Below are 23,367 nucleotides of genomic sequence, written 5' to 3'. Positions count from 1 at the left end.
TCGCATCCCTCGCTCATCGTTGAAGTTCTCCTGAAGTTTGGCAGGAAAGAACATCTTGCTGAGAAAAACGGGGGAGCGGTGGGATGCGGGGAAAACCCTCGCTTTCTGGAAGTTAAAATCAGATATATATATATATATATATATATATATATATATATATATATATATATATTGGCATCTACTACGGATGCTAACGTAATTTGTGGCTTTTTTTTTGGCAAAAAGGAAAATAATAATTCGTCTTAGACTTTGTGAAGACTTGATTAGAAAAGAAACGTTTACAATTGTGCGACAGAAGCTGGAAAATTCTGCCTTCCTTGATACTTTTTTTTTTCCCCCTCCTGGAAAGACAGCCGATGGGTGGGTCAAATTCGCACCCGCTACCTCTATTTCCTTTTTGTGTGTGTTTGGGGGGGGGCACAATATTGTCTAGGTAGAATTTGGGGAACATCTTTCTTGCAGGAAAAAGAAGGACCTGAAGTTATTTATTTGCCATGATTTAATAATGAAAAGGAGGGCTATTTAAATCGTTTCTTAAACATTGAATGATGATGTTAAAAAAAAAAGTTTTATAAGCAATGTAAAAAATAAAACAAAAAATATTTTATAAAATCCCTTTCATGGTGTTTTATCCTAATATTTTTTTTTCCCCTTCAAGCCGGGCAAATGTTATGAACCAGCAGCTGGTCAAATTCATCTTTTATTATACAATACAACGCAGAAGGTACCCTAAGTATAGCTAGATAGTTCTTGACTTACAACAGTTCATTTAGTGAATCTTCAAGTGACTTACGACCGTTTTTCACACTTACGACCATTGCAGCATCCTCCATGGTCACGTGATCAAAATTCGGATGCTTGGCTACTGACTCATATTTATGACGGTTGAAGTATCACGGAATCTCCTTTTGTTGTCTTCTGATGAGGAAAGTCGAAATGGGGAAACTGGATTCCCTTAACAACCATGTTACGGATGTAAATATTGCAGTGATTCGTTTAACAACAGTGGCTAGAAAGGTGGTAAAAAGGGTCAAAATTCCCTTGCCCTCGCTTAGCCACAAAAACGCTGGGCTCAATTCAGTGGTGGGTTTCAAAAAAATTTCGAACCTACTCTGTGGGTGTGGCCTCCTTTGTGGGAGTGGCTTGCCAGCCATGTGACCTGGTGGGAGTGGCTTGCTGGCCATGTGTTTGTTTGTTTCTTTCTTTCTTTCTTTCTTTCTCTCTGTCTCTCTCTCTGTCTCTCTCTCTCTCTCTCTCTTTCCTTTTGTCTCTCTGTCCCTTTTTCCTTTTTTTCTTTCATCTCTCTCTCTTTTTCTTTCTTTTTTTCTTTCTTCCTTTCTTTCTCTTTCCCTGTGTGTGAGACTCTGTGTGTGTGTGTGTGTGTGTGTGTGTGTGTGTGTGTGGGTGGTGGGTTTCACGTTTTACGTTTGCAACCTGTAGGTGTGGCTTGCTTTCCGGGTCCACTGATGGAACCTCTTCTAACCAGTTCGGTAGATTTGACGAACCGGTTCTACCGAACTGGTGCAAACTGGTAGGAACCCACCTCTGACTCAATTGTGGCCATACATCGAGGACTACCTAAAATTCCAGTTGCTCACGGCAAAAAGAACAACAACAAAACCACATCCTAACACCATTCAAAGCCGCCTCGTCATTCCCACCACGGTGCTATAAGATCTAACCGCAGTGATTCGATTAACGATGGCGATAAGAAAGGTCGTAAAATGGGGCGAAACGCGCTTAACAAATGCCTCGCTTAGCAGCAGAAATGTTGGACTCAGTTGTGGCCATCATCAGCTGAGGAATTACCTGTACGCAGGTCAGGTTGAAAGAAGTAAGAAATAAAACAAAAATCAAAAACAACTGGGGCTCCCATTCCATTGCTGTGGCCGCCATCATGAGCTTTTCCAAGCATGCCATCCGAGAAATTTAATTATGGTTGCCCTACAACACTCCCAATAGAATAAACCAGCGCAATTTGATCTCTTCGTTTCTAAGGCTCCATCTAACTGCAGGGGGACAAAGGAGGGACCCCCGTCACGCCCAGAAGGGAGAGCCCCACCCTCTTTTTTTGGAAAAGTTTTTTTTATTGTTTTAATTAAACAAAAACAGAAAAAAGAATCATCCTTCATTACATCTTGTAGAAAGCGTGTCGATTGGTTACAAATACGTTTTGTGCGTTTCTTCCACAATCATTACCTATACCATTCATATTGAATTGTATATTTTAAATCTTTATGCATTTTACTATCAATGTACCACAATTCTCATTTAACTACAATTATTTAAGTGTGCTTTAAAAAAGAGGGTTTTAGTTCAAGCCAAAAAATAAGGTGACAAAAAATAGAGTAAAAAAAATCAATCCGTTCACTTCAAGCGGAGAAACAGGAAACCTTACGGTCACTTCAATCCACAAAATATCGTTACAAAAAAACCCAAAAACTTTCCAAGGCAGTCCAATAAGAATTAAATTTGTCGCTTTATTCTTTTACTTAAAGGACTAATTTATCTTTTAAAAAAAGTTTCTTTGGCCAATCTTCTCAGAATAGAAAAACAAAAAACCTCACCCAATGGACTCACTTTCACTTCCTTCTTTCCGGAGCCGTCTCCGACTTCGTCAGCTTAGGGCTGCCTGTTTGCCGCCGGCTTGAAGCGCATCCCTTGGGTCAATCAGAGACTTTGCGATGTCCCTGAGACCAGCAAGGCTTTGTCTTCCTGTTCATCGTCTCTACGGGATGGTTTAGGTCCAACTGGACCGTCCAGTGGCAAAAGTGTTAACAGCGGTCTTGGACTGTCGAGACCGCACGTTGTGTTGTCGTGACATTGGCTCCTCCGAGGACACCTCCAACTGCAGGGGGACAAAGGAAGGACCCCTGTCACGCCCGGAAGGGAGAGCCTGTGTAGCCTCAGCTGCTGCAAAGAAGCCCCATCCTCTTCAGGTACCTCTCCCCTAGTCAAGAACTGGGAGTTTAAGCCATCCATCCCGATTCAGCTTCTCCCACTGAAGGTCTCCTCAAGCCTCTTAAGAGTCTGCAGGGAGGGAAAAACGCCAGAGAGTCTGAAGCAGAAGGAAAGCCAGAAGGCACCTGTCAGCAAATGAATACTAGCAGGAGGCTGGGAGTTCTAGTCCGGCCTTAGGCACAGAAGCCCAGGGTGACTTTGGTCTAATCACCAGGAGACTGGGAGTTCTAGTCCCGCCTTAGGCACAGAAGCCCCTGGGTGACTTTGGTCCAATCCCAGGGAGACTGGGAGTTCTAGTCCCGCCTTAGGCACAGAAGCCCCTGGGGGGACTTTGGTGTAATCACCAGGAGACTGGGAGTTCTAGTCCCACCTTAGGCACAGAAGTCCCTGGGTGACTTTGGTCCAACCACCAGGAGACTGGGAGTTCTAGTCCCACCTTAGGCACAGAGGTCCCTGGGTGACTTTGGTCCAATCCCAGGGAGACTAGGAGTTCTAGTCCTGCCTTAGGCACAGAAGCCCCGGGTTACTTTGGACCAATCACAGGGGGACTGGGAGTTCTAGTCCCGCCTTAGGCATAAAAGCCCCTGGGGGGACTTTGGTGTAATCACCAGGAGACTGGGAGTTCTAGTCCTGTCTTAGGTACAGAAGCCCCTGGGTGACTTTGGTCCAACCACCAGGAGACTGGGAGTTCTAGTCCCACCTTAGGCACAGAAGCCCCGGGTGACTTTGGTCCAGTCACAGGGGGACTGGGAGTTCTAGTCCTATCTTAGGCACAGAAGCCCCGGGTTACTTTGGACCAATCACAGGGGGACTGGGAGTTCTAGTCCTGCCTTAGGCACAGAAGTCCCTGGGTGACTTTGGTCCAATCCCAGGGAGACTGGGAGTTCTAGTCCCACCTTAGGCACAGAAGCCCCGGGTGACTTTGGTCCAATCACAGGGGGACTGGGAGTTCTAGTCCTATCTTAGGCACAGAAGCCCCGGGTTACTTTGGACCAATCACAGGGGGACTGGGAGTTCTAGTCCTGCCTTAGGTACAGAAGCCCCTGGGTGACTTTGGTCCAACCACCAAATCTTTTTTTTAAAGATTTTTATTAACAAGCATGTAAAATACACACACACAAAAATTAGACGTACACCACATTTATACAATACAGTGCGAAAAGGAACTTCCTGTTTTTTATCTTAGCAATCATCAATCGATATCGCTCACCTTATATTATTTCCCCTTCTATCGTATTTCATTTAGATTTCATCATTCTTAACCCTCTTATTTACTCATAACTATTATTTTTGAGTATTGTTAAATTCTATCATTGATTTTTGTTTCTTTCCTCCATCCACCTGTACCATTTATCCCATATCTGGTAGAATTCTGATTCTTTCTTTCCCTGTATTTCTTTCGTTAATTTATCCATTTCAGCACAGTCCATAATCTTTCTTATTATTTCATCTTCATTTGGGGTTAGTTTGTTTTTCTATTTCTGGGCGAAGGTGATCCTTGCCGCTGTAAGTATATGTAGTATTAAATATTGGATTTCTTTTTTGTATTTCACCAACATAATTTTTTCTTTTTTGTATTTCACCGCCAGTCAACTTTTTTTAAGCAGTCATTTTTAAGTTTGTTCCCCAAAATTTTTACTAGCCATTTCTATAGGAACAAACAAAAACATATCATGGCCCGTCGGCTGCCAGAGGTAGCAGCAGAGCCAGGCAAGGAGGAGGGGGAGGCAGAGCCGGGGCCTTCCATCCTCCCCCAGGTGGAGAGGCAGCTGCCTTCAGGGCCTGAGCTGAGGGAGGGGGAGGAACAGATGGGGCCCAGATGTGCTTATGTGCAAAGAGGAGAGGAGAGCAAAGGAAAGGAATAAGACGGCTCTCAGGGAAAAGCAGACGCAGACACTATCCAGTCCCTCCCTGGCTGGGAAATAAATAGGAGGAAATAAATAGGAAATGAACAACCGCTCGTTTTCAGTATACAGCAATTTGGATTTCTTGGATTAACTTGGTTTGTTGGGACTAATTATGTTGGGTTTTTTTGTTTATCCTTGTGAATAAAAAGACCTGTTGTAAAAAGGGGTGTCAACTCTCAGTGCCGTCATGGGGACAGAATGGGGGGGGATTCCACGCATGCTGTCGGCGGAGTCAGATCTCAAATTACTACAGCCGGTTTGGGAGGGGTGCAGCTTGGAGCATTGCCGGGCACCGGCTGGCATCCTGCTCACTTACCCCATTCCTTCCGCAGGTGACGTCCACTCAGCTCTCCTGCCCTCCCACCACCAGCTCCGTGCTCTTCCTGGCCGACAGCGAGGCGGAGATGCAGAGGTGGACCCAGGTGCTGAGCGAGCTGCAGCAGCTGCTGCGACAGAACCGGCACTGCGACCGCGCGGTCTACATGCTGAAGGAGGCCTACGACAACGGGCTGCCCTTCATCCCCCACGCCCTCTCAGCCGCAATCATAGGTGCTTCCTGAAATTACGGTTCTGGGAGATCGGAGTGGGTGGGTCTTGTTAGGGGTCTCTCCGTTCGGAGACAGAAAGTAGTGCAGCGGAATGTACACCGAGAGAAAAGGAACGTTGCTAGTAGTAGAAAACACACGAATAGAGTCTCAGACACTGTCAGTAAAAACAAGTAGCTTTATTACTACTAATAGCTTCACAAGCAGTGATAGTAGATATTCGTCCAAACACAATTCAAAGAACAAACAATTGCTTACAGTTGCAGTTCACGTTCCAGCCATCAAGCGAGTAAGTAGTATCAAGCAGAGAGAGGGAGTGAGCTTTCCTGACTCCCTCTTATTGCAAAGTTAATCACAGCTGATAAGTACATTCACTCATTTAAAGCAACATCGACCATTTGTTATTGTACACAAATCTATATTGCCTACCCAACACTAGGAGTATACTCCCAACAGGTCTGGTCTGCTCCCCCAGTTTCTGGAGCAGGGACAGTGGCCTTGATTTGCGGTGGAGTGCACGAAGGGGTCTCCAACCTTCCCAGTTTTATGGGTCAGCACTGTGGGTGGGTGGGGGCCAGTGATGAGATACAACCGGTACACCTCAGTACGGGCATACAGGGGCCTTCTGGGGGCACCAGGTACTGTTCCGGTACAGTGTACGGTGGGCCCAGCCACCCGCCCTCCCTGCCTGTATTTGAGCTGATCGAGGCTTTTGCGCATGCTCACGGAGCATACGGCATCTGCGCGATGCTCCGCCCAGCAGCTGAAGCATCGTGGGCTGTAAGTATGCATCCGTGTGCTACGCGCAGGCACATGGTGGACGCCGGGCCGTGTAGCAGCGTACTGGTTGCAACGGGATCAGGAACCCATCACGGGGGGTGGTGGTGCAAATGGTTGTGTGCAAGCAGTGGTTGTGTGCACTCTTGTGCACAGCTCCAGCGGGTGCACATGAATGCCACTTGCAGAAATGGAGCTTCCCTGTAAGGATCGCCTCTCCTTCTAGCTTAAGAAAGCGAAGACTCTTGAAACGGAGCATTTCAAAAGGAAGCTTTTATTAAGCCGAAGTGAAAACAATAAGTTCAAAGCAACGTCTGAATCCCCTTAGGCAATGCAAGTGGAATTAAAGCAGTCGAGACCCCTCCCATTAGTCGGAATGCAGATTTTAGCCAATACACAAGTGTGAAGATGGTTCCTTTATCAACCGCCCTGAGAACCAAATTCCCATCTTCCTGGTTAGACATTAAAGTGGACCGTCCCACATGGCCATCATAAACATTCCCCCCAAAAGGTGATGGGATCTCAGGGTGCTTCGAAACCAGTTGTAAAATGTCAGTTGTCACTGGAACTGCTAATAAATCGACTCCAAGGCCCCCCTCCTCCCAATTGAATGGCAGTGTCACTTTTAGGGATCGGACATTCCCACTCAAACACGAGCGTGCACCACTCATGCAAACGGAACTTCCCGTGTTCGCCCACTGCTTGTGCAGTCCGGTTCTGAATGGACCATGCCTCAGTATCGCAGCCTAGGGGTTGGAGGACCCCGGTCTACACTAATTGTGACAGTGTGTCTTTTTTTTTACAGACCGGGAAAGGCTTACTCTGGGTACGGATTACGGACTTTTTCTCGTTAATCTCAGGACAAACGGTGAGCAGTTCACTCTCCCTCCCTCCCTCCTTCTCTCTCCCTCCCTCCCCCCTCTCTCTCCCTCCCTCCCCCCTCTCTCTCCAGTTGTTAAGTGAATTTTGCCCCATTTTACGATCAGTGAATCGTTACAGTTGTTCAGTTAGTAAAATGGACGTTAAATTAATCCGACTCCCCTGCTAGTCAGATCGCAAATGGGGATCACATTAACCCCTCCCCCCACTGCAACGGTCATAAATATGAGTCAATTGCCAAGTGGCCGAATTTTGATCACGAAGTTGCAATGGTCATAAGTGTGAAAACAGCACATCCTAATGTTCACATCACAATTTTCCTGCTCCTGATTTCCCGCTATTGTGGCTGGAGAGCTTTGTGGGGGCTGCAACTGCCAAGCCCTGACCATGAGCTTCGCTTCCCCTCCAGATGTGCTGCGGGTGGGCGACTGCCGGCGGGTGCAGCTGCTGCTGGTCTCCCCCGAAGCTCAGCTGCTGTCCGTGCTCTGCGGCAAGAACCATGGGCTACGCATCTTCTCGTGGGCGGAGCTGGAGACCCCCGAGGCGCCGGGAACCAAGATGGTGGAGGCCAAAGGCTGCCAAGCAGTGGCCGTGGGGCTGATCTGCCGCGGCATGACCCCCGTGCTGTGTGTGGCCTGCAAACGGCAGGTGCTGTGCTTCCAGCTGACGGCCACGCACCCGCCCCACCGCCGTATCAAGGAGATCCAAGCGCCAGGATACGTCCAGTGCCTGGATGTATTGGGGGACCGGCTCTGCGTGGGCTACCCGTCCGGCTTCTCCCTCTACCCTCTACTCAACGAAGGATCTCCAGTCAGTCTGCCCCACGCGGATGACGTTCGGGCGAATGCCGTGGCCCAGATGAAAGCGCTGAAAGCCGTGGAGGTCAGCCTGAGCGAATTCATCTTGTGCTTCAGCGGTTTCGGCCTCTACGTGGACCCGCACGGACACCGCAGCCGTGCCCAAGAGCTGATGTGGCCAGCCACTCCTCTCAGCTGCTGTGAGTGGGTCGCAAATTTGGAGGAGGGCGGGGGCTTTGGCTGGGTACGAAGGGTGCGGTGGTCCGTCCATTCTGGTGGGGCCTGTGTTTGCCACTGGGCTCTATCAGGGTTCCAAGTAACACGCTCACAGCAAACAGAACCAGTGGAACAGTTTGCCACTAGAAATTGTGGGTGCTCCATCACTGGTCATTTTAAGAAGAGACTAGATAGTCACTTATCTGTGTAGGTCAGTTTTCCTGCTTGAATAGGGGGTTGGACTAGAAGACCTCCAAGGTCCCTTCCAACTTCTGTTATTCTATCCTATACTATTCTATTCTATTTTCAGTAGGAAAAATAGGAAAGGGAAAGGGAAGAGTGCAGAAAAGAAGAAAAGGCGGTGACTTCCGATTCCTTTTTGATGCAGTAAAACAAGATACTAACATCCAACCTCAACTTTCTATTTTTACATAATAGCATAAATTAGCCATTTCGCTCTTAATAAATCTATCTAATCGGTAAAACTCAAAATCAAAGTTTCATAATTTTTTTCCACCTCGAGCACAAAGTCCAGAAGTGGTTTCCAAGTGCAATCAAAAGTAATTATTGTTTTTCTCTGATCAAAGCAGTCAATTTATCCATCTCTGCTAACTCCATCAACTTTTGCAGCCATTCGTCCCTTGGGCCAATCGAAATGCCCTTCCGTTTTTGTGCGTGACGTAATCTTGCCGCCATCAACATATATAATATCAAAGTTTCCCCCAAAAGTCTTTTTCCATTAAACCCCAAAGAAAAGTTTCTGGTTTTATCTTTATATTCACTTTTACGAATCTTCTGTATTAGAATATGAATTCTACTCCAATATTTGTAATTCTAATTTAATGAGGCGTGGCCAGAAGTAGGTTCCTGCCAGTACAGACCGGTTCAGCCAAATAGGTAGTAACTTGGCCTGCCACACCCCTGAACCGGTTCTCTTCGTGGTGCCATAGGCACTGCCGTCTTGTTTTTTACTTCTGCGCATGCACAGAAGTATTTTTTAGTACTGTGCATGCACGTGGAGCACGCATCAAGGCATGTATCAATCACGCATCAAGCACACACATGCGCAAGGCGAACCGGCAGTAGCAGCCGCCGGAACCCACCCCTGGGCATGGCCCCTTGGCTACAAAGCCCAGCCCGTGGTGGCTTATTTGGTAAACCAGCATGAAGCCGATCGCAGCATAATCGGCAGGATTGCGGGAGGATGTGGGTGGCCGCCGGCATGAGGGGCATGCTTGGCACACCGGCATTAACCCTGCGCTCTTTCCTGTTTTAGGTTACAATGCTCCTTATTTGTCTGTATTCAGCGAAAACAGCCTCGATATCTTTGACGTCCGGAAGGCGGAGTGGATTCAGACTATCTGTCTGAAAAAGGTGCACCATGTTCGAATGAATGAATGAATGAATGAATGAATGAATGAATGAAGGAAGGAAGGAAGGAAGGAAGGAAGAGCAATAGCACTTAGACTCGTATACAGCTTCACAGTGCTCGGTCCTCATTTTACCCTACTTGGAAGGACAGAAGGTTGAATCAACCTTGAGCTGATCAGGATCGAACTGCTGGCAGGCGGCAGAATTAGCCTGTAATATTGCATTCTAACAAGGAAGGAAGGAAGGAAGGGAGGGAGGGAGGGAGGGAGGGAGGGAGGGAGGGAGAAAGGAAGGAAGGAAGGAAGGAAGGAAGGAAGGAAGGAAGGAAAGGCAATAGCACTTAGACTTATATACAGCTCCACAGTGCTTTTACAGCCCGCTCTAAGCGGTTTACAGAGTCAACAATCTAGGTCCTCATTTTACAACCTCGGAAGGATGGCGGGCTGTGTCAACCTTGAGCCTGTTGGGATTTGAACTGCCAAACTGCAGGCAGTCAGCAGAGTTAGCCTGAAGGACTGCACTCTAACCACCCTGGCTCATCCCTGTTTCCTCCGCTCAGGTGCGCGCACTGAATCCCGAGGGCTCCTTGTGCACCTTTGGCAGCGAAAAAGTCCGGCTGACCTACCTCGGGAACAAAGCCGCAGGTAAGGAGGGGCCTCCAAGCAGGTAAAGCACGAAACCCAGGACTTTGCGGAGGGAATTCGACGCTGCATTCCCACAACAGTCCAACTTAGCTTTAAGTGTGATTATTTTGGGAATCTGCAGGTTTATTTATTAAATTTGCTTGCTATCCATCTCGCTGAGCAGCTTACATTAAAATGAAACCAGTATATGTATGTATGTATGTATGTATTTATTTAGTGTCACAACCCCTGGTATGCCCAAATATGAGAGGAAGTCTACTGCTTCCATTCTCTGTCTATCGGCTCGTCACAAGAGACCATCCAGTAAAGGTATCCCAGTAAAGTTCTCTTGGTCTCTTGTGACGAGCCGATAGACAGCGAATGGAAGCAGTCTGCTTCAATGTTCCCTCTAATTTTTTTTCAGTGTGAGCAGAAAAGTATAGTGTTTGAGCGGCATATTTTCATGCCTGAGCACCTGAATTTTTTTCACAGATGTCACCTAAGACAACAACAAAATCAGTATTATTTGAAACTCAAAGTTATGTTTATTCAAGGTACCCGCTTAATTAAAAGTGTTATATAATATCAGTATCACTTAACAACGCTCCTGCTTAGCAACCAAAATGTTGGCTCAGAAATTCTGGCATTTGAAGCACGCAAGTCTTAAAGCTGTTGTTACAAGACCCTTGCACCCCTAACCCTTTAGGGGAAAAAAACCCCAGGGGTCTTCAAACGTGACAGCTTTAAGACTTGTGGACTTCAACTCCCAGAATTCCTCCCTGAGGGGAATTATATATTTGGACTGTTTCATAGTTACATTAGAGAACTACATTGTTAGAACTTAGCACAAAAGATACCTTTTATCTGAAAATCCAAATAGAGTAAACCTGCTATTATCCCAGAGCACTAATATCATTTGTCCCAATCTGTTTTACGAGTTCTGTATTAAAATAGATAGCAATATTTTCACTAAATTTTATAGATCTATATTTCAGGATTTCAGAAGTTAGGGCAAGATAAGAGTGGAAGAATGAATTTTGTTGCCGGTCATGGGGATTTTTTCAGCATCTTAAAAGTGGAGCGCATGTGCATTGAACTAGCAATACCCATTTAATAACAAAAGGAAATGGCTGAATTAAATTTGGTAAAGTTGCAAGCGAGCTGTAAAAAGCTTGTGGTTTTTAAAATCATAGAATCAGAAGGGATACTGGAGGTCTTCTAGTCCAGCCCCTTGTCCAAGGCAGGAGTCTTTATATCATCTGAGACAAATGGCCGTCCAGTCTTTTGAAAACCTGTAGCAAATGAATTAAGATTCCATTGATTTTAATTATTCTTACTGTCAGATTTCTCCTTATTTCCAGCTTGAGTCTCCTTCTGACAAGTTTCCATTGCTTCTTGTCCTGTCCTCACTCCTCAGGTGCTATTGCTGCCGCCTCCTCCTCCTCCTCCAACAGCACCAAACACATTTGCTGTCCAGCACTGCGGCTGAAGTGAAGCCGCCAATGCTCCCGCTGGCGCCCCCGCAGCGTTGGGCGGAAATCCGGCAGTGCTGTTGGAGGAGGAGGAGGTGAATCAGCCTGCCACCGCCGGCCACCGCCAGCCCCGCCGCTCTTCCCACCCCTTCCCAGCCCCACAGTCCAGCGGACGCAGGAGAAGCAGCCCCAGGTTTCCGCTACCTCTCCCTGCATTTTCTGGACGGGGTCTCGCAGGAAGGAATCCCCCTTTCAAGAGCCGTGCTCTTCAAAACAAATCTGGGGAGGTCCTTTGCAGGCGGCCAGTTGTAGCCGCCTGCAAAGGACTTCCCCACATTTGCTTTACAGAAATCTCTGCGCGGCAGTTAGAAACTGCTGCGCGGGGGTTTCTTTCCACGTGCGCGGTCGCGCAGCCGCGCAACTTAGAGGGAACGGTGGTCTGCTTCCTCCCATATTTGGGCATACCAGGTGTTGTGACACCAAATACATACCTACTTCCCTGGCTCAGCTGATGAGGAGAACCTTGTGGCTTAGTGGTTAACACAACTGCTTAATATGTAATACAGCACAGGTTCAAATCCCAGCAAGGTTACGGCTAGCTGATGAGAGCTAAATAGCTTGAAATAGATCTATACTAGTCCCCCTTTATTTATTTATCAGCACAAATACAACACATGCACACACACATATACATACACACATACATACATACATACACACACACACACACACACACACACACATTTGCAGCAGTTCTTTGGTGACTGTTCAAAGCCACAACAGCACTGAAAAATCTGACTTACGACCGTTTTGTACACTTACGACCATTGTTGGTCATGTGGTTTATATTTGGATGCTTGGAAGCTGGTTTCATATTTATGATGGTCGCAATGTCCCGGGGTCATGGGGAAGCCAGATTCACTTAACGACCAGGCAAGTAACTTATCAACTGCAGTGATTTGCTTAGCAACTGTGGAAAGAAAGGTAAAATGGGGCCAAACTCATTTAACTAACGTCTCACTTAGCAATGGAAATTTGGGGGCTCAGTTGTGGTCGTAAGTCAAGGACCATCTCTTTTTATACTTTTAAAGTTCACAATAAAAGTGCAATGAGAAGTTATCACATTGCGTTGTATTTGAGACTAACCAACTAGCCAAAAGGTGCTACTACCGCTCTGTAAAGCGTTAGTAAGGCGACACCTAGAGTACTGGATCCAGTTTTAGTCACCATGCTATAAAAAAGAGGTTGAGACTCTAGAAAGAGGGCAGAGAAGAGCAACCAGGATGATGAGGGGGCTGGAGGCTCAAACAGATGATGGACGGTTGCAGGAACTGGGCCTGGCTAGTCTAGGGAAGAGAAGGACCAGGGGAGACAGGAGAGCATCTTCCAATATTTGAGAGGCTGCCCCAGAGAGGAGGAAGGGGGTCAAGCTATTTTCCAAAGCCTCCGAAAGCCAGAGAAGGAACAATGGATGGAAACTGACCAAGGAGAGATTCAACCTGGAAATAAGGAGGAATTTTCTGACAGGGAGAACAATCAACCCATGGAACAGAAGTTGCCTTCGGAAGTTGTGGGAGCTTCATCCCTGGAAGCTTTCAAGAAGAGACTGGACTGCCCTCTGTCAGAAATGGTGTAGTGTCTCCTGATTGGGCGAGGGGGTTGGACTAGATGACCTCCAAGGTCCCTTCCAACTCTGTTAATCTGCTAATTAAATCATTCACTAATGCCAGTGCCTTGTGCAAATCTAAATTTGGTGTGTGAGGAGCCTAAATTTCCTTCCTTCCTTCCTTCTCCAGACCAGGATGAGTTCGAAATCCCTCAGACCACTGATAACAGCCGGCGATACCTCATGAGGACTAGGCACAAGCGGTGCTTCTCTTTCTGCATCTCCGAGGAGGAGCGGCAACATCAGAGGAGGTGAGGCCGATCGGAGAAGGGGCAGCCTGGGGATTTTCTGACCGCTGTTACTCAGACCTTACACAAGCTGTCGCGAAACCCACGGCCGTTCTCATTTAGCTAAGCAAAGCAAAAGGTTTGCGCTGCAGGCCGAGGTTGGTTAATTATAACCCTGGTTCGTTTTGATGTGGCTCAGCATACAATGCAACTCCAAATGGTTGGATATTTTTATTCTTATGATTTATTAAATTTGTTCGCCATCCATCTCACCACAAGGCGACTCTCAGCAGCTTATAACAAATTTTTGCTTAACAAGTAGTCCTCGACTTACAACAATTCATTTAATGACCATTCAAAGTTATAGAAGCACTGTCGTGGCCAGTAGAGCTGGCAGCAGATTCGGACAGTGAGGAAGTTGGGGAGGAAGATGGGCCAGTCCTGGAGCCTGTTCCCAGTGTGCGCATGCGCAGAGCTGCCAGACGAAGGGAAGAGCTAAAGAACAGGGGTTGACTTGGGAGAAAGGCCATAGGTGGACAGTGAATGGCCCCTCCCAGAGGGAATAAAAGAGGAGCGAAAGGGGAGTGGAGTTTGCAGGAGAGACAATTAGTTCATTTCATTGGTTCGTGACTCTCCGAGACTCCTGGCCACATTTTGCAGAGATCGGCGTGGCAGCTCTCCAAGCCAGATAAGTTCTGTGACCATAAATCCTCCTTTGAAAGACTTTGCTGGATGTGAAGGAGCAGAATTCACAACAAATTAATAAAAGGGGTTTTTGTTGAGACAAGGAGTTTGCTTCAGGCTCTCAGGAAGCCTCGGTCAGAACAGGTACTGAAAAAAGAGACTTATGATAGTTTTCCCACACTTACGACCGTTGCAGCATCCCTAGGGTCATGTGATGTGATTCAACTGCTTGGCAAAATTATGCCGGTCACTGTGTCCTGGGGGGCGGGAGGTGTCACACGATCCCCTTTTGCGACCTTCTCACCAGCCAAGTGAATGGGGAAGTCAGATTCACTTAACAACCATGTTACCAACTTCCCCACTGCAGTGCTTCACTTAACAATGGGGGCGAGGCAGGTTGCAAAACGGAGCAAAATTCGCTTAACTGTCTCATTTAACGGCAGAAAGTTTGGACTTAATTGTGGCCCTAACTCGAGGGCTACGGGTAGACTAAATAAATACCGTATGCACTGTTCCCTCTAAGGTGCGCGGCTGCGCGGCCACACATGTGGCTCGAAACCCCCGCGCAGCAGTTTCTAACTGCTGCGCAGAGATTTCTACCAAAGCAAACGTGGGGAAGTCCTTTGCAGGCGGCTAGAACTGGCCGCCCGCAAAGGACCTCCCCAGACTTGTTTTGATGAGCTGCCCGTGGCAGTGGTGCCTCTCCCTCCACGCGGAGCACCTGAGCTGGCCCCCGCGTTATCCCTCCCCCTTCCTCCTCTGCCGTGCTTTTGAGGCCGCGGGAGCTAGTAGGAAAGCGGCAGAGGTGGAGGCGACGGCAGGGATAACCCAGAGCCCAGCTGAGGTGCTCCGAGCGGAGGGGGAGGCACCACCACCGCTGTCATGGGCGGGGGCACCAGCGGGAGCTTTGCCGGTGAAGGAGAAGAAGCAAGAGGACTGGCGGCTTTGAAATGCAACCCCCTGGTCCCGCCGGCTGCGGATTTGATTCGGCGTAAGTGGGGGCCAAACACATGCTGAGCCGACTTTGTGCAGTGAGGCAGAGTAATTCAACCCCCCCCAAAGAACGTGTGTGTGTGAGAGAGAGAGAGAGAAAGAGAGAGAGAGAGAGAGAGAGAGAGAGAGAGAATTGGATCAAAATTGGTGGCCAAAGGAGGGGAAGGAAGGAAGGAAGGAAGGAAGGAAGGAAGGAAGGAAGGAAGGAAGGAAGGAAGCCCTGCCCCCTGTGAAAAAAACTGAAGATGGAGCAGTGAATGAATAAACCATAAAAGCAACAAACAGTTAATGCATAAGTAAGCTGAGGAGCAAGTTCTCAACTAAGGAAGCAATATAAGAAAGAAATATAAAAAGCTCAATATGCCAAAACACTTATTTTAGTCTTCATTTAATTACTTGTATTGTAGTCTGATGTAACATCTTTTTAAAGTTAACGTTAGTTAGAAAAGATAGGGTACAAAACTTAAATAATAAAAAAAATTGTACATTCATTTTGAAAAATAAATGCAATACTTGATTAATTTCATATCTTTATTTAAAATAGTTTTGGCATGGCATATGATTTTATTGACTCAGTTGGAAATGATGTGGATGTTGTATCTGATTCTGAGGTATATATATTCTTAAGTAACATAACATATAGCATATTGTCCAAACTTGCTAGACTATTTAATTGATCTTACTACTTTAAAGGGGGAGAGTTTCATGATAAATTATTTTATTACATTTATGTTGCATTTATATATTATATTTATTACATTTATATTCCACATTATATATTTGTATTGTTATTTTAGTGTTTATTGTCAATTTTGATAGATATTATATTGATATATCAATACTGATTTTAATCATACTAAATAACAATTACTGCTATTATTTATCAGGATTAAATATTTACATTTTTAATATCGAGTTAGTCATATTTTAGAATAATAGGATTATCTTTTAATAGGATAATTGGCAAAATCTGATTCAAATGTGATGGGTTGCATTCCAAAGGAATGTGAGAGGACAGGTTGCCTGCAAAATGCCAGGACCCAGGCCAGGACCCTGTTGGTGCCATGTCTCTCTCTAGCCAGTCTAACAATCTAAAAGCTGAGCAGAGAGCCTTTTTTTTTTCAGGGTGAGCGGAAAAGTATAGTCTTTGAGTGGCACATTTCATGCCTGGCATTCCTCAGGCTGAAACCTCGCTCGCAATTGGCGCTTGACGCTTGGAATGTTGCGCAAATGTCCAGCAAACGAGACAGCAGTTCAAACTGTTTGTCAGCTTCTGCTTTGCTGTTGCTTCAGCTGCCATGAAACGGGAAGGGGGGGAGCGTGTATTTGGGAGGGGTTAATTGATGTGCTGGAGGAATGTTCTAGGATGTACCAGTCGTTGGGATTGCGCATGCGTATGTGTTTCCCGCCTGCATCAACGGCCTACACATTCCATCTTCGGCCTGTCTTTTTGAAGTTATCTCACACCTGACATTTGAAGGACTTATGATTGGACTGGAGCTTTGATCCTAACGGGGGGGGGGAACGGGCTATCCTATATATCAATTGCTTTCGCGCCATATTAATCAGACTTTGCTTCGCTACTGCTCGCTTACCATTTATAATTAGTAAAAGTACTTTTGATTTCCAACCCATGGAGTCTCTTAGTCTTCTTTCCTAATTATGGAGTGGAGTGGGGCTTGACAAGAAGCAAAGTCTCATTAATAACCCTTTCCAGGAGATTTACGTCTACCGAGAAGGGAAATAATGTCTTCTCCGATCAGAGAGGAGGAGGGCGCCGTCGGAGGGGCGGATTCCAGTGAACTAGGACCTCCCGACCTTTCTTTACACGAGCCCAGCCCGCCTGACCGACCCTTGCACGAAGATTTATTTCAACTGCAAATTTCCAGCCAGCCTGAACCTTCCCCCCCACCCCGATGGTCAACTTCGGTGGGACAAAAAGAGATAGAGACAAGCTGGAATGCTGGGCTCACCCAAAGACCACCCTGACAAACTTCGCTGGAGCCAGGTGCCGTGAGAAAACCCCAGGCGAGTGAGTTCCCTGACTATTGGAGCCAAAGGTACTTTGGGGAAAGAAGAGGGGGCGATGAAGGAGAATGGAGAAGTTATCAGCACCAGGGGCCCATGAGAAAACCCCAGAGGAGTGAATTACCTGATTATTGGGGTCAAACATATTTGGGGGAGAAAAGGGGGGAGGAGGAAAGAGACTGGAGAAATTGGCAACGTTACCCACGCCAGGCATCTCCCCCCCCCCTCGGCCCGCGTCACCCCCTGCGGCTAGAGGTTTTGCTGATCAAGGAGGACCTCCCCCCCCCCCGAAGACATCGGATGGCTAAAATCCCTCCCTTGCCTGTGCGTTTTAATGGTAGTTCTGCTAGCCTTCCCTCCTTTCTTATGCAAGTGTTTAACTACATGGAGATTTATGGCCGGGACTTTGAAACTGACACCTTGAGGGTCAGGATGATTCTTTTGTCATTGGATGGTGAGGCGGCTACATGGTCGACTGCGTTGCATATGTCGGGCTCTCCCCTCTTGGGGAATTTCAACCGTTTTATGGAGGCTTTCCGCCAACGTTTTGATGACCCGTTAACTGAGAAGCGGAACAAATTGAAGTTTTTAACCTTTGCACAAGACGATAGACCTGTCGCCCAATACATCCAAGAATTTCAGTGTCTTTCCCAATACATGAGAGGCTGGGGGGAGGACGCTCTTCTGGACAGATTTGCTGAAGGGTTGAATGAAGACATTTATCAGCAATGTGTCAATCGTAACCTGCCGAGACGTTTAATCACTTGGTTTGAGCATGCTGCCGACGCTGAGCTCGACTTAACCCATCTCCGTTATGCCAAAGAAGAAAGAAGGAAGCGGAAAGAGAGGGCTGCCAAGTCCCTCCCCCCTCCTGCCACTCAATCGCTTTCCAAACGACGAGGCGGGGCGAGAGGGCCCCCTTCTGGCTTCTCCAGACCTTTAACATGCTTTCGCTGTGGCAAGCTTGGGCACACCGCCCCCGAATGTCGGGCTAAATTGCCCCTCTCTGCCCAAACCCCTCCCAGACGTGAGGAAAAGTCTGCCAGAGGCCCTGAAAAGAAGAAGAAGGAAACGGCTTTCGCTGGGGAATCCAACCCCCCTCCTTTTGCCCAGCCATTAGAGGGTGACGCAGATGCTAACTCCTCTTCTTCAGAGGACTCCGATGACGACACATTGCCTCACTGGGTGAGTTCAAACAAGGGGCCCCTGCTAATCCCTATTGAATTAAAAGTTCCTCCTGAGGGGACACCTGCCACCCTCCTGGCTTTACTTGATTCAGGCTGTTCCCGATCCATGATCAATCCAGCCATGGTAGAGAAATTAGGCCTCAAATTGCGCACTTTGAAAACCCCAATTGTGTTTTGCCAAATAGATGGATCCATTGCGGGGGGGGACCCGCCCATTTTTTTACTGAGCCTTTGGAAATGAGAATGGGTACCCATACTGAATTAATCTCTTTTGTGGTCGCACCTGGCATGGACAGGCCACTCATTTTGGGCATCCCATGGCTTCGGAAGTGGAACCCTCACATAAATTGGCGGTCAGGCCGCTTACGCGTTCGCCCGAAGGTGCCTCCAGTGGGGGAGGGCTCTCCGGACCTGCCTGCCGTCACTGACGTTCCTGAAGTAGCCGCTAGAGGGCAGGAGAGGATTGCAGGGGAGGAGAAAATTCCGAAAGAATATCTGGACCTTAAGGAAGTCTTCAGCGAACAATCTTCGGACATTCTGCCCCCCCACAGGCCTACTGATTGCTCCATAGACATTTTAGCCGGGGTTAAGCTCCCAAAACCCCGCATTTACTCCATGTCACCCAGGGAAATGGAGGAGATGCGTTCTTTCATTGACAAAAATTTGAAACGTGGTTTCATTGAACCAGCCCGACCCAAAGTGGCTGCCCCTGTACTGTTTCGTGAAAAGAAAGATGGTTCTCTTCGCTTATGCTGTGACTTTAGAAACCTTAACGCCATCTCCACTCAAAACCTCTACCCACTTCCGTTGATGAAGGACTTGTTGGCACAACTGGGGAAGGGCCGCATCTTCACAAAATTGGACCTGCGAGAAGCTTACTATAGGGTACGCATTAAGGAAGGGGACGAATGGAAGACCGCGTTCAACTGCCCTCTTGGTTGTTTCCAGTTCCGGGTTATGCCTTTTGGCCTACAGGGGGCTCCTGCTGTGTTCATGCAATTTATTAATGAGATCCTGCACGATCATCTCTATAAGGGCGTTATCGTATACCTGGACGATATCCTCATTTATACCCGCACTTACGACCACCACGTCAATCTGGTGCGCACTGTTTTGAAAAAACTCCGTGCCGCTAACCTTTATGCCAAATTGTCTAAGTGTGAGTTTCACCAAACTACTATTGACTATCTGGGCTACCGCATCTCCCCTGATGGCATTGAAATGGACCCTGAAAAGGTGAAGGCGGTCACTGAATGGGACGCGCCCACAACTCGTAAACAATTGCAAAAATTTTTGGGCTTCGCTAATTTCTACCGTCAATTTATTCCCTCTTTTGCCAACATTGCTCTCCCTATTACTAATTTGCTCAAGACGAAAGGCGACCCGAAGCCTAAACCCAATAAGCCTTTGGACTGGACCATGGAATGCCAGGCGGCATTCGAAAAGCTTAAACGCCTTTTTGCCGCTGAACCAGTTCTTAAACATCCTGATCTCAACCAGCCTTTCGTTGTCCAGGCTGATGCCAGTGATGTCGCCGTAGGGGCCGTTCTGCTGCAAGCCAACGACCAAGGTAACTTACAGCCTTGCGCATACACCTCCCGTAAACTCACTGACACGGAGCGGCGCTGGGCGGTTTGGGAGAAGGAGGCTTTTGCGGTCCGTTGGGCCCTCGCTACTTGGCGCCATTTCCTAGAAGGCTCTAAACACCCATTTGAGGTTTGGACTGACCACAAGAACTTGGAAGCGTTGCGAACGCCTCGTCGTCTCTCCCCCAAACAGATGCGTTGGGCCCAATATTTCAACCGTTTCAATTTCACTCTAAAGTATATCCCGGGCGGAAAGAACTTCATGGCTGATGCTTTGTCCCGGTTACCTCAATATAATTGTTCTAAACTGAGTATCGTCCAACCGCTCCTGGCAGCTCCGGTACTCACACGTCAACAGACCCACGCTCAGAAGGAAGTGCCTCAAGATCTACTTTCTGACCTCAAAACGGCTCTTCCTCAAGACGACTGGTTTCTGAACCATCGGGACGAGTGCACCATGAGGGACGATCTACCGTGGATTGGTGCTAAATTATACATCCCCGCTTCCCTACGACTTGTCGTCCTTCGTCGCGCTCATGACTCCAGAATGGCGGGTCATTTTGGTTTTGTAAAAACTTTGCACCTCGTAAAGCGACAATTCTGGTGGCCCTCTTTAAAAAAGGACATTGAACTTTATGTGGCCAGTTGCCCAGTTTGCGCTACCGCCAAAAAACCGCCGGGGAAACCGCAGGGACTTCTACAGTCCGTCGCCCGCCCGGTTGCCCCTTGGAAGGAGATTTCTATGGACTTTATTGTTGAGCTTCCCGAGAGCCAGGGGCATACTGTCATCTGGGTGGTCACTGATTTGTTTTCCAAGCAAGTTCATTTCGTGCCTTGTCACAAAATTCCTTCCGCCAAGGCGTTGGCTAAACTGTTCCTTTCCCACATCTACCGTTTGCATGGGGTTCCCGACCGAATTATCTCCGATCGTGGAGTCCAATTCACATCTACTTTTTGGAAGGAGTTTCTCAAACGCATTGGGTCCGCCCAGGGCCTTAGCTCCGCCTACCATCCTCAGACTAATGGCGGCTGTGAACGTACTAATTCCGTCCTTGAACAATATTTACGTTGTTTCATCAATTATCAACAGGATGATTGGGTTGACTTGTTACCACATGCTGAGGTGGCCTATAACAACTCGGTTCACTCCAGCACGGGGTTCACCCCTTTTCGGGTCGTTTACGGCCAGGATTTTGTTCCTATTCCCGAACTGCCTACGGCCCAACCTCAGGTTCCTTCAGTTGCGGACTGGAGTGAACGTCTCAGTCGCATTTGGCCTCTGACTCTTTCCACCTTGGACGCTGCCCATAAGGCCCATAAGAAGCAGGCTGATAGGAAGCGCTCTCAGCCCTATGAATACCACGTTGGGGATTTAGTGTATTTGTCCACAAAATTCTTGCACACTACACAAAAATCAAAGAAATTGGGGCCCAAGTATGTTGGCCCTTTCCCGATTGTGAAAGTTATCAATCCTGTTTCTGTTCGTTTGCAATTGCCCAAACATCTCAACCGTATCCACCCGGTGTTCCACATCAACCTCATCAAACCGGTTCGGGTGTCCCACCTACGGCCCCCGAATGACCCTCCACCTGCTCCGTTACTGATTGATGGGGAACATCATTTTGAAGTTCGTGAAATTCTTGATTCCCGCAGGCACCGTAATCGCATCCAATACCTTGTGGCTTGGAAACACTTTCCCCCATCCCACACGGAATGGGTTGATAAGTCCCACGTTCGTGCTCCCCGCCTACTACAGAAATTTTATGCTTCTTATCCCGACAAGCCTTGACTTTTCTCCCCTCCCTCTTTTGTTTGTGTTTGTTATTTGTCTGTTTTGTTTGTTTTTCTTCCAGGCCTGACAGCCTTTTCTCCGGGGGACGGCCGGATGTCAGCTTCTGCTTTGCTGTTGCTTCAGCTGCCATGAAACGGGAAGGGGGGGGGCGTGTATTTGGGAGGGGTTAATTGATGTGCTGGAGGAATGTTCTAGGATGTACCAGTCGTTGGGATTGCGCATGCGTATGTGTTTCCCGCCTGCATCAACGGCCTACACATTCCATCTTCAGCCTGTCTTTTTGAAGTTATCTCACACCTGACATTTGAAGGACTTATGATTGGACTGGAGCTTTGATCCTAACGGGGGGGGAACGGGCTATCCTATATATCAATTGCTTTCGCGCCATATTAATCAGACTTTGCTTCGCTACTGCTCGCTTACCATTTATAATTAGTAAAAGTACTTTTGATTTCCAACCCATGGAGTCTCTTAGTCTTCTTTCCTAATTATGGAGTGGAGTGGGGCTTGACACTGTTGCTCTCTTAGGTGCTCAGGCATGAAACTGTGCAGCTCAAAGACTATACTTTTCCGCTCACACTGAAAAAAAATTAGAGGGAACATTGACCGTATGCTAAATAAAGAATGTAGTTCTGCATTGCTTAGCAATGGAAATTCTAGTCCCTGAGCGCCGTCGTTAAGTTGAGGTGGAAGACCGAAGGGAGGGAGGAAGTGAAGGTAGTTGGGTGAACCCCGCCGGGAAGCGTCTCAGGGAGTTGTGTGGCTTTGATCCGCTGCCAGCTGGCTGGCACCTCTGAGCAGGGTGCCCCGTGCTAGGCGCTGCCCCTCCTCTCTCCCTCGCAGAGAAATGATGCGCAACCCCAGCCTCCGCGCTAAGCTCATCTCTTCCCCGAGCGACTTCAACCACCTCGTCCACGTCGGGCCGAGCGAAAAGCAGCGTCAACTACAGGACCTACACTTGGTGAGTAAACACGGTTTTGCTACCCTTTGCATCGGGGGTCCTCAGTTCCCGGGCAGGTACTGGACTGTGGCCCATTTGGACCTGGCCGTGCAAAGGTGACAGGCATGCATTCTCCTGCTGCTCACATGGAACTGTTCTGTCTCTCATCCATGGCCGCTCCCCAAAGTCGGAAAGGTTGGGGACCACAACTGTGATGGCACGGCACAGAGGCAACACACACACACACAACTATAAGAAATCCCGAAAGAATGCAAGGAATCCAGGAAAGTTCAAACGTCGGCACTTAAATACCTCAGGAATTTAGTGTTTGTTCCTCCCCACAGCATCTCCTGAAGTCTCAGTCCCAGGTGTGCCTTGTGCGTTCTCCTCCTTTGTAGCCGGGTCATTCTGCACTGTTCTCGCCTTCTCTCTACTCTCCGTGCTCTTGGGTCAGGAGCGGGTGGTCCTTGCTCCTCGTCTTAGCTCTGTCTCTCATGTTCGCCGCTTAGTCTCTCTTGATCCTCCTGTCCCCACTTCCTCCCTGCCTACAAGGCATCCCAATCCTGAAAGGCCTGGTGGCCTTCCCCTTCCCCATTTTCCTCCCAAGCCAACGAAGCCGCCCCTTCGCTCTCCAGTTCCAGCTCATTTTCCCCGCAGATTCAGACTCCAACGGGAGCATGACAATGACTTCACGTGGCTGATTTCTCCCAATCTAT

The 23,367-nt window shown here is 47.8% G+C and overlaps 1 protein-coding gene across 3 annotated transcripts in view; it reads left to right on the top strand.

The window, feature by feature from the left end:
* The first annotated feature begins 5,171 nt into the window (after positions 1-5,171).
* LOC116523541 (serine/threonine-protein kinase MRCK gamma-like) overlaps positions 5,172-23,367 on the top strand; it is a 187,355-nt gene continuing 169,159 nt past the window's right edge. Inside the window, exons 1-8 of one of the 3 annotated variants that reach the window (XR_004257087.1) lie at positions 5,172-5,417; positions 6,996-7,058; positions 7,479-8,066; positions 9,359-9,456; positions 10,013-10,097; positions 13,345-13,465; positions 22,555-22,672; positions 22,826-23,019. Coding sequence is in view for 2 of the 3 variants with exons in the window: in XM_032238651.1 (XP_032094542.1) it covers positions 5,273-5,417; positions 6,996-7,058; positions 7,479-8,066; positions 9,359-9,456; positions 10,013-10,097; positions 13,345-13,465; positions 22,555-22,672 (1,218 nt within the window). In the remaining variant the exon portion in view is untranslated. The remainder of the gene's footprint in view (positions 5,418-6,995; positions 7,059-7,478; positions 8,067-9,358; positions 9,457-10,012; positions 10,098-13,344; positions 13,466-22,554; positions 22,673-22,825; positions 23,020-23,367) is intronic. The other 2 variants (XM_032238651.1, XM_032238652.1) reach the window with 2 other exon arrangements.

Source organism: Thamnophis elegans, unplaced genomic scaffold (genome assembly GCF_009769535.1).
Source record: "Thamnophis elegans isolate rThaEle1 unplaced genomic scaffold, rThaEle1.pri scaffold_42_arrow_ctg1, whole genome shotgun sequence".
In the NCBI taxonomy this organism is placed as follows: domain Eukaryota; kingdom Metazoa; phylum Chordata; class Lepidosauria; order Squamata; family Colubridae; genus Thamnophis; species Thamnophis elegans.
The sequence above is the reverse complement of the archived record's forward strand: the minus strand, read 5'-3'. Positions and strand labels throughout refer to the sequence as shown.